General features: G+C 36.2%; 1 protein-coding gene across 1 annotated transcript; it reads right to left on the bottom strand.

Annotated features, from left to right (window-relative positions):
• Nucleotides 1-335: 335 nt before the first annotated feature.
• On the bottom strand, nt 336-14290 carry LOC117324858. The gene is made up of 8 exons (XM_033880685.1): nt 14123-14290; nt 10959-10997; nt 9812-9940; nt 8816-9025; nt 7763-7857; nt 5316-6212; nt 1200-1488; nt 336-820 (listed from the first exon to the last, which is right to left on the bottom strand). Exons 1-8 carry the CDS (start codon nt 14288-14290, stop codon nt 464-466), a joined length of 2184 nt encoding a protein of 727 aa, XP_033736576.1. The 3' UTR covers nt 336-463.
• Nucleotides 14291-15433: the final 1143 nt, after the last annotated feature.

Raw genomic sequence — 15433 nt, 5'->3', positions numbered from 1 at the left:
AATGTGCATATACAACAGGCTACCACGTACTATAGCTGCAATTTACAACTACAACATTATCATATTCCACGTGCTATGAGGGCAATGTACAGCCTTTCTTTGTTTTAAGACGATATTTGAAATAAAGATATCTCATTTAGACTATATTTGATATATAAATATTTAGACGATTTTTAATATACATATTCTCTATTAAGACGATATCTAATGTAAACATTACTTTCTATTTAGATGATATTAATATAAACATTTTCTATCTAGATGATATTTTATTAAACCATTTTCTATGTTGACGATATTTCATATGAACATTATCTATAAAGACGACATGTGATTTTTTACTGAAACAATATTCGCTCTGTTATTTTTTCTTATTAACTACTATATTTACTCTACAATGCTCGTAATAAAAAGTTACCCTTGTCTATTCCAGTTCTCTCTTTATCCTAATATCAGTAAATTCCTAAACTCTATTAAGCTCTTCCTCCAATACTTGCACTATAAAGGAGCAGTCGGGTCTATCTGCTGCGCATTTCTTCAAGCACAGCGGTAAAATACTTCCAAACACCCCTTCCGGTTCCGGTTGGAGTGGTGGTGGTTCACCGGCGCCACACGTGATCTCCGTACAATACCACATCTCCCAGAGTACCAGACCGAGGCTGTAGACGTCCGACTTGGTGGAATAGACTTCCGCTGACACTACCTCAGGTGCACAGTATTCTCTAGTTCCATATCCGGCTGGCATATTTGCCATTTCATCTGTGTGTCCAACAGCACAAATTTTTACCATGTCCTTTGCTCCATCATGACCAAACTTCACCTAAAACGGGAACCTTTTTGTATTAAATTGTAACCGTTCAAAATACATATATGAATTCATGGCATATATATCATCGAACAAAGCTGGACCAGTTTCAGCATATAACCTCACATAACAACCTTTCAGCACTGCCTGTCTGCATATAATCTCTGCTGTGTTTCATCTCTTTCCTATTCTGGAATCAGTGCTATATTATGTATCTTTACATGCCTAACTCTTCTCCTTTGATGCAATTCCTTCGAAATCACTTTGTTCCATCGTATATATTTTTTGGAGATCATATTTAGTTCGTTAAGTCCAGTCAGGTATAATTTTACATAGACTACATCGACTGTCGCTGACTACATATATCAATCAAAAAGGTATAAAATGCACATACCAAAAAATTCTGAGGTTTGACGTCGCGATGTACAAATCCGTTTTCATGCATGAATTGTAGTCCTTTTGCTGCGCATAATGCATATTCCGTCATCTTTTTTCCATCGTCAACTTGCCAGCTATCTCGTTCTGTGTGGAGGCCCATTATCACATCGCTCAGAGAAACGTCACACCTTTCCATACCGATGGCGAGAACGTGGTCGTGTTCCTGCACCAAGGACGACGTTCCTTGAAGCAATAGAAAATGGCCTCTTTTTTCATGTTCTTCCTTTTCCTTCTCTGACAATGCTCTGAAATTAAAAAAGAGTAGCATGTTAATATTTCTATGAAATAAGGGTTGTTGAGACCATACAAAATTATGATAAACGGTTAATAAGTAAGTTCTGTTCCTAGGAATGACGTTTTACCTTATAGGTTAGTTATAGATTGACGTTCTACCTTAATCTGGTGTCATATGGGTTAGTTATAGGATGACGTTCTACCTTAATCTGGTGTCATATGGGTTAGTTATAGGATGACGTTCTACCTTAACCTGGTGTCATATGGGCTAGTTATAGGATGACATTCTACCTTAACCTGGTGTCATGTGGGTTAGTTTAGGATGACGTTCTACCTTAACCTGGTGTCATATGGGTTAGTTATAGGATGACGTTCTACCTCAATCTGGTGTCATATGTGTTAGTATAGGATGACGTTTTACCTTAACATGGTGTCATATGGGTTAGTTATAGGATGACGTTCTACCTTAACCTGGTGTCATATGGGTTAGTTATAGGATGACGTTCTACCTCAACCTGGTGTCATATGTGTTAGTTTTAGGATGACGTTTTACCTTAACATGGTGTCATATGGGTTAGTTATAGGATGAAGTTCTACCTTAACCTGGCGTCATATGTCTTAGTTATAGGAAGACGTTCTACCTCAACCTGGTGTCATACGTGTTAGTTTTAGGATGACATTCTACCTTAACCTGGAATCATATCGGTTAGTTTAGGATGACATTCTACCCTAATCTGGTGTCATATGGGTTAGTTAAGGATGACATTCTACCTTAACCTGGTGTCATATGGGCTAGTTATAGGATGACATTCTACCTTAATCTGGTGTCATATGGGTTAGTTTAGGATGACGTTCTACCTTAACCTGGTGTCATATGGGTTAGCTATAGGATGACGTTCTACCCTAACATAGTGTCATATGGGTTAGCTATAGGATGACGTTCTATCTCAATCTTGGTGTCATATGGGTTAGTTTAGGATGACATTCTACCTTAACCTGGTGTCATATTGGTTAGTTATAGGATGAGGTTCTACCTCAACCTTGGTGTCATATGGATTAGTTATAGGATGACGTTCTACCTTAACCTGGTGTCGTGTGGGTTAGTTATAGGATGACATTCTACCTTAACCTGGTGTCATATGGGTTAGTTATAGGATGACGTTCTACCTTAACCTGGTGTCATATGGGTTAGTTATAGGATGACGTTCTACCTTAACCTGGTGTCATATGTGTTAGTATAGGATGACGTTTTACCTTAACATGGTGTCATATGGATTAGTTATAGGATGACGTTCTACCTTAACCTGGTGTCATGTGGGTTAGTTATAGGATGACATTCTACCTTAACCTGGTGCCATATGGGTTAGTTATAGGATGACGTTCTACCTCAACCTTGGTGTCATATGGGTTAGTTATAGGATGAGGTTCTACCTTAACCTGGTGTCATATGGGTTAGTTATAGGATGACGTTCTACCTTAACCTGGTGTCATATGGGTTTGTTATAGGATGAGGTTCTACCTCAACCTTGGTGTCATATGGGTTAGTTATAGGATGACGTTCTACCTTAACCTGGTGTCATATGGGTTAGTTTAGGATGACATTCTACCTTAATCTGGTGTCATATGGGTTAGTTATAGGATGACGTTCTACCTTAACCTGGTGTCATATGTCTTAGTTATAGGATGACATTCTACCTTAACCTGGTGTCATATGGGTTAGTTATAGGATGACATTCTACCTTAACCTGGTGTCATATGGGTTAGTTTAGGATGACATTCTACCTTAATCTGGTGCCATATGGGTTAGTTATAGGATGACATTCTACCTTAACCTGGTGTCATATGGGTTAGTTATAGGATGACGTTCTACCTTAATCTGGTGTCATGTGGGTTAGTTATAGGATGACGTTCTACCTTAACCTGGTGCCATATGGGTTAGTTATAGGATGACGTTCTACCTTAACCTGGTGTCATATGGGTTTGTTATAGGATGAGGTTCTACCTCAACCTTGGTGTCATATGGGTTAGTTATAGGATGACGTTCTACCTTAATCTGGTGTCATATGGGTTAGTTATAGGATGACGTTCTACCTTAACCTGGCGTCATATGTCTTAGTTATAGGATGACATTCTACCTTAACCTGGTGTCATATGGGTTAGTTATAGGATGACATTCTACCTTAACCTGGTGTCATGTGGGTTAGTTATAGGATGACATTCTACCTTAACCTGGTGTCATGTGGGTTAGTTTAGGATGACGTTCTACCTTAACCTGGTGTCATATGGGTTAGTTATAGGATGACGTTCTACCTTAATCTGGTGTCATATGGGTTAGTTATAGGATGACATTCTACCTTAACCTGGTGTCATATGGGTTAGTATAGGATGACGTTCTACCTTAACCTGGTGCCATATGGGTTAGTTATAGGATGACGTTCTACCTTAACCTGGTGTCATATGGGTTTGTTATAGGATGAGGTTCTACCTCAACCTTGGTGTCATATGGGTTAGTTATAGGATGACGCTCTACCTTAACCTGGTGTCATATGGGTTAGTTATAGGATGACGTTCTACCTTAACCTGGTGTCATATGGGTTAGTTATAGGATGACATTCTACCTTAACCTGGTGTCATATGGGTTAGTTAAGGATGACGTTCTACCTTAACCTGGTGTCATATGGGATAGTTATAGGATGACGTTCTACCTTAACCTGGTGTCATATGGGTTAGTATAGGATGACGTTCTACCTTAACCTGGTGCCATATGGGTTAGTTATAGGATGACGTTCTACCTTAACCTGGTGTCATATGGGTTAGTTATAGGATGACATTCTACCTTAACCTGGTGTCATATGGGTTAGTTTAGGATGACATTCTACCTTAACCTGGTGTCATATGGGTTAGTTTAGGATGACGTTCTACCTTAACCTTGGTGTCATATGGGTTAGTTATAGGATGACGTTCTACCTTAACCTGGTGTCATATGTGTTAGTTATAGGATGACATTCTACCTTAACCTGGTGTCGTGTGGGTTAGTTATAGGATGACATTCTACCTTAATCTGGTGCCATATGGGTTAGTTATAGGATGACATTCTACCTTAACCTGGTGTCATATGGGTTAGTTATAGGATGACATTCTACCTTAACCTGGTGTCATATGTGTTAGTTATAGGATGACGTTCTACCTTAACCTTGGTGTCATATGGGTTAGTTATAGGATGACATTCTACCTTAACCTGGTGTCATATGGGTTAGTTTAGAATGACGTTCTACCTTAACCTGGTGTCATGTGGGTTAGTTATAGGATGACGTTCTACCTTAACCTGGAGTCATATCGGTTAGTTTAGGATGACATTCTACCTTAACCTGGTGTCATATGGGTTAGTTTAGGATGACATTCTACCTTAATCTGGTGTCATATGGGTTAGTTATAGGATGACATTCTACCTTAACCTGGTGTCATATGGGTTAGTTTAGGATGACATTCTACCTTAATCTGGTGTCATATGGGTTAGTTATAGGATGACGTTCTACCTTAACCTGGAGTCATATCGGTTAGTTTAGGATGACATTCTACCTTAACCTGGAGTCATATCGGTTAGTTTAGGATGACATTCTACCTTAACCTGGAGTCATATCGGTTAGTTTAGGATGACATTCTACCTTAACCTGGTGTCATATGGGTTAGTTATAGGATGACATTCTACCTTAACCTGGAGTCATATCGGTTAGTTTAGGATGACAATCTACCTTAACCTGGAGTCATATCGGTTAGTTTAGGATGACATTCTACCTTAACCTGGTGTCATATGGGTTAGTTTAGGATGACATTCTACCTTAACATGGTCATCTCCCTGTATATATCCGTATGCTGCGGAAGACCTCCGGAAGTAGGACTCTTTCCTCGGCGGTAGCGGACGAAGCAGTCTTTTGACGCCTCCTCGAAACCGCCACGGAATTCGTGTTCCAACACATGCTCTACGTATATCTTATAGAGCTTCCTGACGTCTCGATTAGCGATATCTGCGAGGCGCCGATGTTTACTGGTGTCTTGTGATTGACTCATTGGCTGAATCTTTATTATCTTTAGTCTCACTTCACTTTGTAATCTCAAAAATTCGAGCATTCGTTGTTTTTCAATATCTGCTTGTCGTTCACACTCGTCTAATAGACAGTTGACAATGACGTTTGCGTCTTTGTTTCGGTTGAGCTCTAATTTTTCTTCTATTGTTCTGACTGGTATTTGTACCACTGCCACGTGGGTCATCACAAGTCTACCCACAGCCATAATTATTTCGTCTCTCTGGACGTGAGTTTGCAGTGACACGTCTTCCTTTTCCATGTTTTCCACGAGTTTAAACTTTTTCTTGAATTCACGTTTCTGTTTGTCAACTAGCTTTTCTTTCTTTGATTCATAATCCGTTTTGATTTTGTCATACTCGGGTGTTTTCATTGCTGTTGTTACTACAGTGTACGTATCGGTATCATTTGGCCTGTTTTGTATTTCAGTCGTTAAGAACGTTTTTAGTTTCTTTTTTCTCTCCTGTGCTGCTTCAAGAAGATCTTTATAAAACTGTGACTTTCCATTTGACAGTTTCTCAAGTTCGTTCTGAAGGTATTTGTTATCGTCGTCCGCATGCTTTTTAATCCTTTCTAAACATTGGTCGAATGACAACCAGTTGTATCCTGTTTTGAAGTAGGCAGCAACACCTTCCAGCAATTTTGTGAGCCAGCTGAAATAGAATTTATGGATGACAATTTAAAAAAAAACATAAAACAATTAAGTGAGCAAGTCATATATGTCTATGACATAAAAAAATATCAAGATTAAGACTCGATCAAATTGTATTGTATGCCTTTTACATAAGCTGTTTACTTCAAAGGGGGTCATGAACCTGAAGCTTGCCAGATGATGGATGCAATATAATAAAATGATGAATTTAATTTCATCACATTATTTATGTACCAGTGACTAAAAGGTCATCTAAATAGCGTATCCATTGATATTTGTACAAGTCACTACTCCGGTGTAACACATGTAACCTGATCACTTCGTACAATGTATCATAGCTAATCATTGCTGTTCACATATAATCTGTTTGGGTGTAAAACATGTAAAACAATGCAAGTTTCAGGAGAACAACATTTTCTCATGCCCTTGTATATGTAAGATATATTTGACCCATGTCGAGCACCTATGTGGGATATCTCTATACCACATAGGTGCACCGAATAACCTCAGGTCAGGAACTACTTTTTAACTATGTGACGTCACGTGGAAAACTCTTCTGTTTGTTTGAATGTTATCATTTTTTCTATGTGTAATTTGAACAAATCATGAATTGTCATCATTGACCTATAAATTCAGTCATATTGTTACTGATTAATGAGAATTTATTTTTTATGGCGGAAGACTAGATATTTTTCGTTTCGTTGTGCACGCAAGCATAGGCGGAAGAATATGACGTGATGTCAAACATCAGTTGGCAGTTTCCGGAAACCCGATCACCTCTGACAATCATTAATTCATATTTGTTGTTATCATGACACTTTGAGTGTATTTTTCTTATTTTTTTCGTCATTTTTCCAAATATGTAATTGGTTTTATTGTCGGTCAAGGAGAAAAAATACAAAGTTTCTATATGGTTTCGCCATGTTGGCTCGATTTCCCCATGTATTGCACGAAAAGTTGTGAGAAAAATAGTCCGTCATACATGTATGTTGTGTATGTCGGATAGGGAAATTCTACCCTCGGGTGTAGAATTCGGGGGGTCAGAACCTCGGAAAACCTTGGTTCTGACCGAAATTATGCACCTTGGGTAGAATTTCCCTATCCCACATACATACATATGATGAACACTATTAAGCTCATATGGATCAAACATCAAACATAATTGCCTTTCCATTATTCTCAGTGTCTAAATCAGGACATTTGTTTAACCGGATATGACTCTGCTAGTAGCTTTAGCATTGATTCTGTTTTTACCTTGAAATGCAAATAACGGTTATTAATTATAAGAAGCAAATATGGCATGCAGGGAAGCATAAATAAAAAGTACTTATCAGATTGGTCTATGGTTTATAGAATATTTCATGTATGATGATGAAATATTTTATATCTCCACCACAATGATAGTGTCAATTTCCTATAAATGATTATTACACGTTTTCTGGTAAAATGTGAAATATTGATTACACAGAATAAGAAATTATAAAAAGAAATATTTCACAAATTGGTGGGGAAAATCAAGAGCTACTATATATACAAAACAGCTGTACATACAAGCAATGTTCTTCTATGGTCCGACGATTGACAAGCGCAATGAAGTTGTAGATCGCATCTTTAAACCCTATAATGTCTCCTTTACCCTTCAGCATCTGAAAAGTACGCGAATAGACAAAATGTGACACAGTTAATATCAAAACTGTACAGCAACGCAGATTCTAATATTAACATAGTAACATAACATGGTAAATATTAACATATATTAAGATGATAGATCGAAGTTAGATGTAATGATGTTCTACGTTTAAAATATCTAGATCGAAAACCAAATAAAAGAGAAGGTCGACAGTATTTCAATCAAATTTCCTCAAAGCTGTCCCGATGAGTACGGCCTATCACTTTTCGACACTTAACATGGGGTGACAAGTATGCAACCATACAGTACCACTTCAGAGTTGCTCGAAAAACATTGTTTTTTTATTCCTGAAGTGTGATGTATATAGGCTTTGGGAAATATAGTATTAATCAGCAAAACAACATCATCAAATTAGATAAAAAAAAGACTTTCAAATAGATGGTAAGAGAAAATGATTTTTTTTTTTTTTTGTTCTCAATTAGTTCATAACAATATGAACCTATCAAACAAAATCTCATTTTAATGCATTAATTTAGTAATTAATTTGCTCCAGTTTATGTCTTTTATAATTTACTAGCGCTTATTTGATATTATGCTCTGCTGTACCCTATGCACATGAGCGCACAGAATGTCAAAATGTATACCATATAGATACAATTAAAATCAGGAGTTCCCGAACGGCTTCCCGTATAGACCACACCCGCCATACAAATATAGATACAATAAAGGAGAATGGCATGCTGGGGGACATCTGGAAATCGATGATACTCAATGAAACCCCTACAGCTTCCGGCCCGTTTATTTGGTGATCATTATCGCGCCGAGTGAGATTTCAATGTTTAGGCTGTTTAAGTTCCCCAACTTAGTCGTAACATTAAGTATGTAAGTCAGGCTACTGGCTCATTCATCATATGCTATTTGCTAGAGTGGAAACATTTCCACTGAGAGTGGGGGAAAGGGTTATATGTTCTCACCTTTTTACAGGATATCATATGAAGCTGACTCGCGGTGACGATAGGCCAGCTTTCCTGAATTGTTTTCAAAATAACTGTCTTCCTTGGCTCGCTGCTTGGATCCTCGTCCAATATGTCTAGACGATTAAGCAAGAATATCACTGAGGTCGGGTCAAAGGTACCGCCATGTTGTGTGACTTTGTCCTCTATGCCTTTCAGCAAGCTGCTTAACTGAATAACAACACATAGAAGGAGATATTTGATATGAACGCTAACATGTACGTTATTTTGGGGGTATTTGTTTGCGTCTTCGTTTTTCTTGTTTCGGTATTGTTCAATGGTTTCGTTGTATTTTGATGTTTCCAAGTAAATTAGCTGGTCTTTATGTCATAGTGCCTGCATGGCTGTGATTTACTTGGCAAGTAGGCTTTATTGATGTTTTAGATATCAACATGTCAGCAGGATATAATTGTTATAAAAACTAGCTATACCTTTTGTTTATAACATTACTAATTGGTTATATCCAACAATACACAATTTACAATTATTTAAATGCTTTTATTAAGCAATTCAGTGACAAGGTGATGGTATTATTGATTGAACCTGTGACGGAAATGAAAGTACAAACAAAGAAGGCTTTGCATGTAGGGAACAAACACTAATGTAACTTTAGTACATACATATTAACATTCAGACAAAACAGTTTAACACATACATATTAACGTAACATAAATAAAGACAATTCAGACAAAACAGTTTAACACATACATATTAACGTAACATAAATAAAGATAATTCAGACAAAACAGTTTAACACATACATATTAACGTAACATAAATAAAGACAATTCAGACAAAACAGTTAAACACATACATATTAACGTAACATAAATAGAGATAATTCAGACAAAATAGTTTAACATATACATATTAACGTAACATAAATATAGATAATTCAGACAAAACAGTAACACTAATAAGAGTAACGGAGAGTTAAATACGTCCAATATTTCCTACCGTAGGTCTGATTTCAGTCGAACAATCGATTACAATAATAAAATTATGGTAATCAGGGATATTCTCCACGATTTGCGTTGGGCCTGTATCCAATAATCCAGGAAGGTCAAGGAATACGACTGGAAGAACCTGTTTGGTAAACAATTTAAAAGTATAGGCTATAATGACATGTAAGTTAAATTGGCTTCAACATTCACACAGGAAGATTGATGACTAATGAAATGTACTAATGGTCCCCCATACTCTTGTGAGAATAAAACAGCGGCAGTTAAAAAAATGTTTGAATTAAAGATTTTAAGAGTTGTTGAAACGAATCACATTATATTATATTCGCTTTAGAGGTCAAAGTGCGATGAATCTTTGAGTCTGTGATATGTGGAGCATATAAAACCTAGGTCAGGTTAATTTGTATTTTGGTCTTGACTTTTGACAGATTTCGTGTGCATTCCCATTTCTGCGGTCGGTTGTATTTCAATGAGCATCTTTTCTAGAAATAATCTTAATACATGCTTATTTTCTTACTGCAAACATTCGTAAATGATTTATATTATATTATATTATATATTCATTTATTTTAGCACAAAGAACTGACATGGTGAGAGTAGTATTGATTTTATTGTTTGAGGTAAAAATATCATTATTTTATTGCTAGAAGTAATGATATCACTATTTTATCATTAAAGGCAATGATATCACTATTTAATCGTTAGACGTAATGATATCAATAATTTATCGGAGGTTATGCTATCATTATTTAATCGTTAGACGTAATGATATAAAAATTTTATCAGAGGTAATGATATCACTATTGTATTGTTAGAGGTTATGATATCAATATTTTTATCGTTAGAGGTAATGATATCACTATATTATCATTAAGGGCAATAGTATAACTATTTCATCGCTAAAGGTAATGATATCACTAATCACTATTGTATCGTTAAGGGTATTGATATCACTATTTCTTGAAATAAACAAAATCTCATTAGAAACATATTGACTGTTAAAATAAATTATTAAAAACCTGAAGGTATTCCTGATGGTTTCGTAAATGAAAATTCATTAATGCTTGAAGTTATCTTAACTTCGATGTCCAATAAGCCGATTTAAAATATTTTTTTCATAAATACAAATGTTAAATACTTACTGGGCCAGTTGTGTCTAACTGTACTTCTGGATCAGGACTCTAAAATAAATGTAGTAATTGATGAATGATGGTGTAAGATTTAGATAAAGAGATAGCACTTATCGGTTATTCTATCTCAACATCTTCTAAATGAAATGAAAATTTTAATGGACAAAATACTGTTTGTACTTTTAAACCAATAATTACTATTAACTGTGATTTCCATATACCTCGACCCCCACCGATATTGTTACAAAAGTATCATTTATAGCAACAGTTTCCAACAAACATTGCACAAATGAAAAGGGTGTCCTGCGAGGGATGATTGATATGTTGTGAGCCTCACATTGAAGGAGGTACCCAAGGATGTTCTTATTAAGTTCAATTATTCTCCGACTATATAGGCCCGTGTACCCTAGGACTGGTCTCATTTGGAGAGTTTATATTGACGAGGTAGCACTTTTAAGTAAACAAGACCGGCGGTTGCAAAATGGACAAAATCGGTGAAAGAGCAGTGATTCAAAAACCTATGAATATCCATAATTATATGGTAGCAAAGAAAGATGACCCTTCATATGCTACAGTGAAAATGCGCGTGGCGGAATTTAAGCTCGACCGACAGAGCCTTTAGGATGACCCCCGTCCTGGAAGGCCCGTTAATGTTGCAACCCCAGAAATGGTCAATAAAGTTCATGATATTATTATGACTGACAGACGAGTCACAGAAAAAGTTGGCATTTCACAGGAAAGAGTACATTCCATTCTGACCAAGGATCTTGCAATGAGAAAGCTTTCGGTCCAATGGGTACCATGACATCTTACAATTGATTTGTCACTATGGATCCATCATTTTACCCCAGAGGCCAAACAGCAATCGAAACCATAAAAACACACTTGCTCTCCCCCGTCAAAGAAAGCAAAGACTGTTCCATCAGCTGGGGAGGTCATGGCCTCGGTTTTCACGGATACAGATGGTATTCTGCCGATAGATTAGATCGATTGTCCAAAACGGACAAACAATCAATGGGACATATTGTGCTTCATTTCTGAGGCAGTAACGAGAAAAAAAATAAACTTAAGCGCCGCGAAAACTCATTCGTGATTGTGGTTTAAATTGATTGAGCACCCGCCGTATTCACCTGATCTCGCTGCATCAGACTTTCATCTTTTTCCAAAACCGAAAACAGCTATTTCAAGCACCCACTTTCAGTCCGATGGTGATGTCATATATGCAGTGGATGACTTTCTGAGCAGCCAAGAAAAGGAGTTCTATAAAAACTGAGGCTCTTAAACGCCGCTGGTAAAGGTGTATAGATGCTGATGAAGATTATGTTGAAAAATAATGTCTGGAAAAATTCAAATCCATTGATATGAGGCTCACAACATATCAATCAGCTCTCGTGTCAGAGTTCCAGAAAACTTACTTTTCCAATTGGCTCCTTTACGTAGGTGTTTTCACAGTCCTGTGTTAAACATCAGAGCAATATCGTGTGTTAATATATATATATATTGCATTTTTGCCAGTGAAATATAGAAATTTATCAAACTAATAAAACGTACATTTTCACTGCAGTGAAAATGAAGTTTTACAGTGAAAATTTTTTGTAAGTTTTTCGTTTTTGACCAATCAGAGCAAATCTTTGTATTCACTTCATTGAAACTTGCCGATTTATCCAATCGAAGCGAAGATAGATAAATCGGTTATTTGGCTGTATTTCTGAAATATTCAGACTAGTTTTTGAAAAGTCACTTGACGTTAGTTATTCATGCATAGAAACTCCAATAACAGCAGAAAATTCGTTGATCAGTCCTTTCAAAATGGCGTCGTCAACTTGACGTGGAGTTACGTCACAAAGAGATGACGTCAAGAATTATGTTACTAATTCCCGCACTTTTCCACACAATTAATTTTTCGATGTTTTTGTGTAAGATGCAATAAAAAGAAAATTGAAGGGTTCAGCTTTTGATATAACATAATCATTTTTCACTCGTATGACAGAATATTTCGATATTTTTCATATATACGAATCGGAGCGAACATTTTATGTACCTCATTGAAACTTTCCGATTTTCCAATCGAAGCAAAGATTGATAAATTGGTTATTTTGCTGTATTTCTGAAATATATTTTGACAAAATTATTTCTTGACGTTAGCTTTTAATGCAGAGTTTATCCAATAACAGCAGAAAACGCTTAAATTGCATTGATTAGTCCTTTCAAAATGGCGCCGTCTATTTGACGTTTAGTAACGTCACAAAGAGACGACATCATGATTATGTTATAGATTCCCGCACTTTTTGACACTATGAATTTTTCGATGTTTTTATATTGTTTCTATACACAACTGCAATAAAAAGCAAATCGAATGGTTTCCCGTTGAATATAACATGTATTTCACTTGAATGCCAAAACATTTCGACATTTCAAATCGATATTCTGTCATACTCGTGAACTATATGTTATATTCAATCGGAAACCATTCACCATCCTCTATATACATGTATATACATTGATACATTGTATATATCCATGATGTCAAAAGAAAGCAAATAATACTTATTTACCGGTTATACATCCAAAGGTATCGAGATACAGATACAGGACAATCAATTTTACCCACGTAATCATCCAAAAATTACTAATTGACTTGTACATAAAGTATCAATCATTACTGACGTCTGACAATATATCAAAAATGTACCAATAATAAGCAGAAAACATGTCAACCAAACGACCGAAAGAAAAAGAAACAAACAAGAGTATAATGATGTACTACTCACAGACACCCAGCTAGGTTCATCCTGGAAAAGATCGTTATATTAATAGGTAAGTGGCAGAATCAAAATTCTATCTTATATTTTAAAGCGGTGCTGTCTCTTAATGTAGTGATTGCAGTTGTATTATATCCGAAATGACGTCATCAAATGTAAATCAATTGACATCATCTTTGGATTGAGACAGGATAGTCTATACATAAGGGGGATATGAATCTTAAGTTGACAAACAAGATGCCTCTGGAATGCTTGGCAGCTCAAAAATCTTACCCCGATGCTTAATATCCCCCTGTCTCAAAAAAAGAAATGAAAGATTCTATTAAGGTAAAGTGAAATATCCTTATCATAATAAACTTAAAGTTTAAAGTATTCGACACATTTTGAAAACGTAGTATTTATTTGTAGATTTACCCGTAGAAGACGCAATGGCCAGAAAAATTTAAGTTTCTTGACTGCCTTGTCTTCATACTCTCCTCGCTTTATCACTTTTCCGATGATCTTCCAACATTTATCAGAGGCATTTGAAGAAAGTACGATATCTCTTTTTTCGGCCTCTCCGAAACAAATTTGAGCGGACATCTGATTGCTGTTATGAACCTCACACGGCACTGATGTAGTTTTCGTACAGTAAGTTGGAAGGTAACGACCACCCATCAACACATTCAACACACTGCTTTTCCCAGCATCTACATCTCCTGTATTAATACATGTAGGTTGATTAATTTAACGATCAGAGATAGGTACTAATGGAGATTTAAAACAAAAACATTGCTAAAATAATTGACATCCTAGTACCCGACGCAAAAAGCTTAGAAAGTGTCAAGACAAGCCAAATCCTGTAACACAAATATAGATACGGGTAATGGCAATCCTCTACCAAAATAAAACAAAGGTAATGACAATCCTCTAACACAAACGTAGACGAGGGTAATGACAATCATCTACCATAAAAATAAACAAGGGTAATGACAATCATCTGCCATAAAAATAGACAAAGATAATGACAATCATCTACTAATATAAAACAAAGGTAATGACAATCATCTACCATAGAAATAGACAAGGGTAATGACAATCCTGTAACACAAAGATAGACAAAGGTAATGACAATCCTCTAAAACAACAATAGACAAAGGTAATGACAATCCTCTAACACAACAATAGACAAAGGTAATGACAATCCTGTGACACAAACATAGACAAGGGTAATGACAATCCTGTGACACAAACATAGACAAGGGTAATGACAAACTTCTAAAACAACAATAGACAAAGGTAATGACAATCCTGTGACACAAACATAGACAAGGGTAATGACAATCCTGTGACACAAACATAGACAAGGGTAATGACAAACTTCTAAAACAACAATAGACAAAGGTAATGACAATCCTCTAAAACAACAATAGGCAAAGGTAATGACAATCCTCTATCACAACAATAGACAAAGGTAATGACAATCCTCTAACACAAAAATAGACAAGGGTAATGACAATCCTCTAAAACAACAATAGACAAGGGTAATGACAATCCTCCAACACAACAATAGACAAGGGTAATGACAATCCTCTAAAACAACAATAGGCAAAGGTAATGACAATCCTCTAACACAACAATAGACAAAGGTAATGACAATCCTCTAAAACAACAATAGACAAGGGTAATGGCAATCCTCTAAAACAACAATAGACAAGGGTAATGGCAATCCTCTAAAACAACAAT

This window comes from Pecten maximus, chromosome 4, assembly GCF_902652985.1.
Source record: "Pecten maximus chromosome 4, xPecMax1.1, whole genome shotgun sequence".
Classification (NCBI taxonomy): Eukaryota; Metazoa; Mollusca; class Bivalvia; order Pectinida; family Pectinidae; genus Pecten; species Pecten maximus.
Note: the sequence above shows the minus strand (reverse complement) of the source record. Positions and strands in the feature narration are given on the sequence as shown.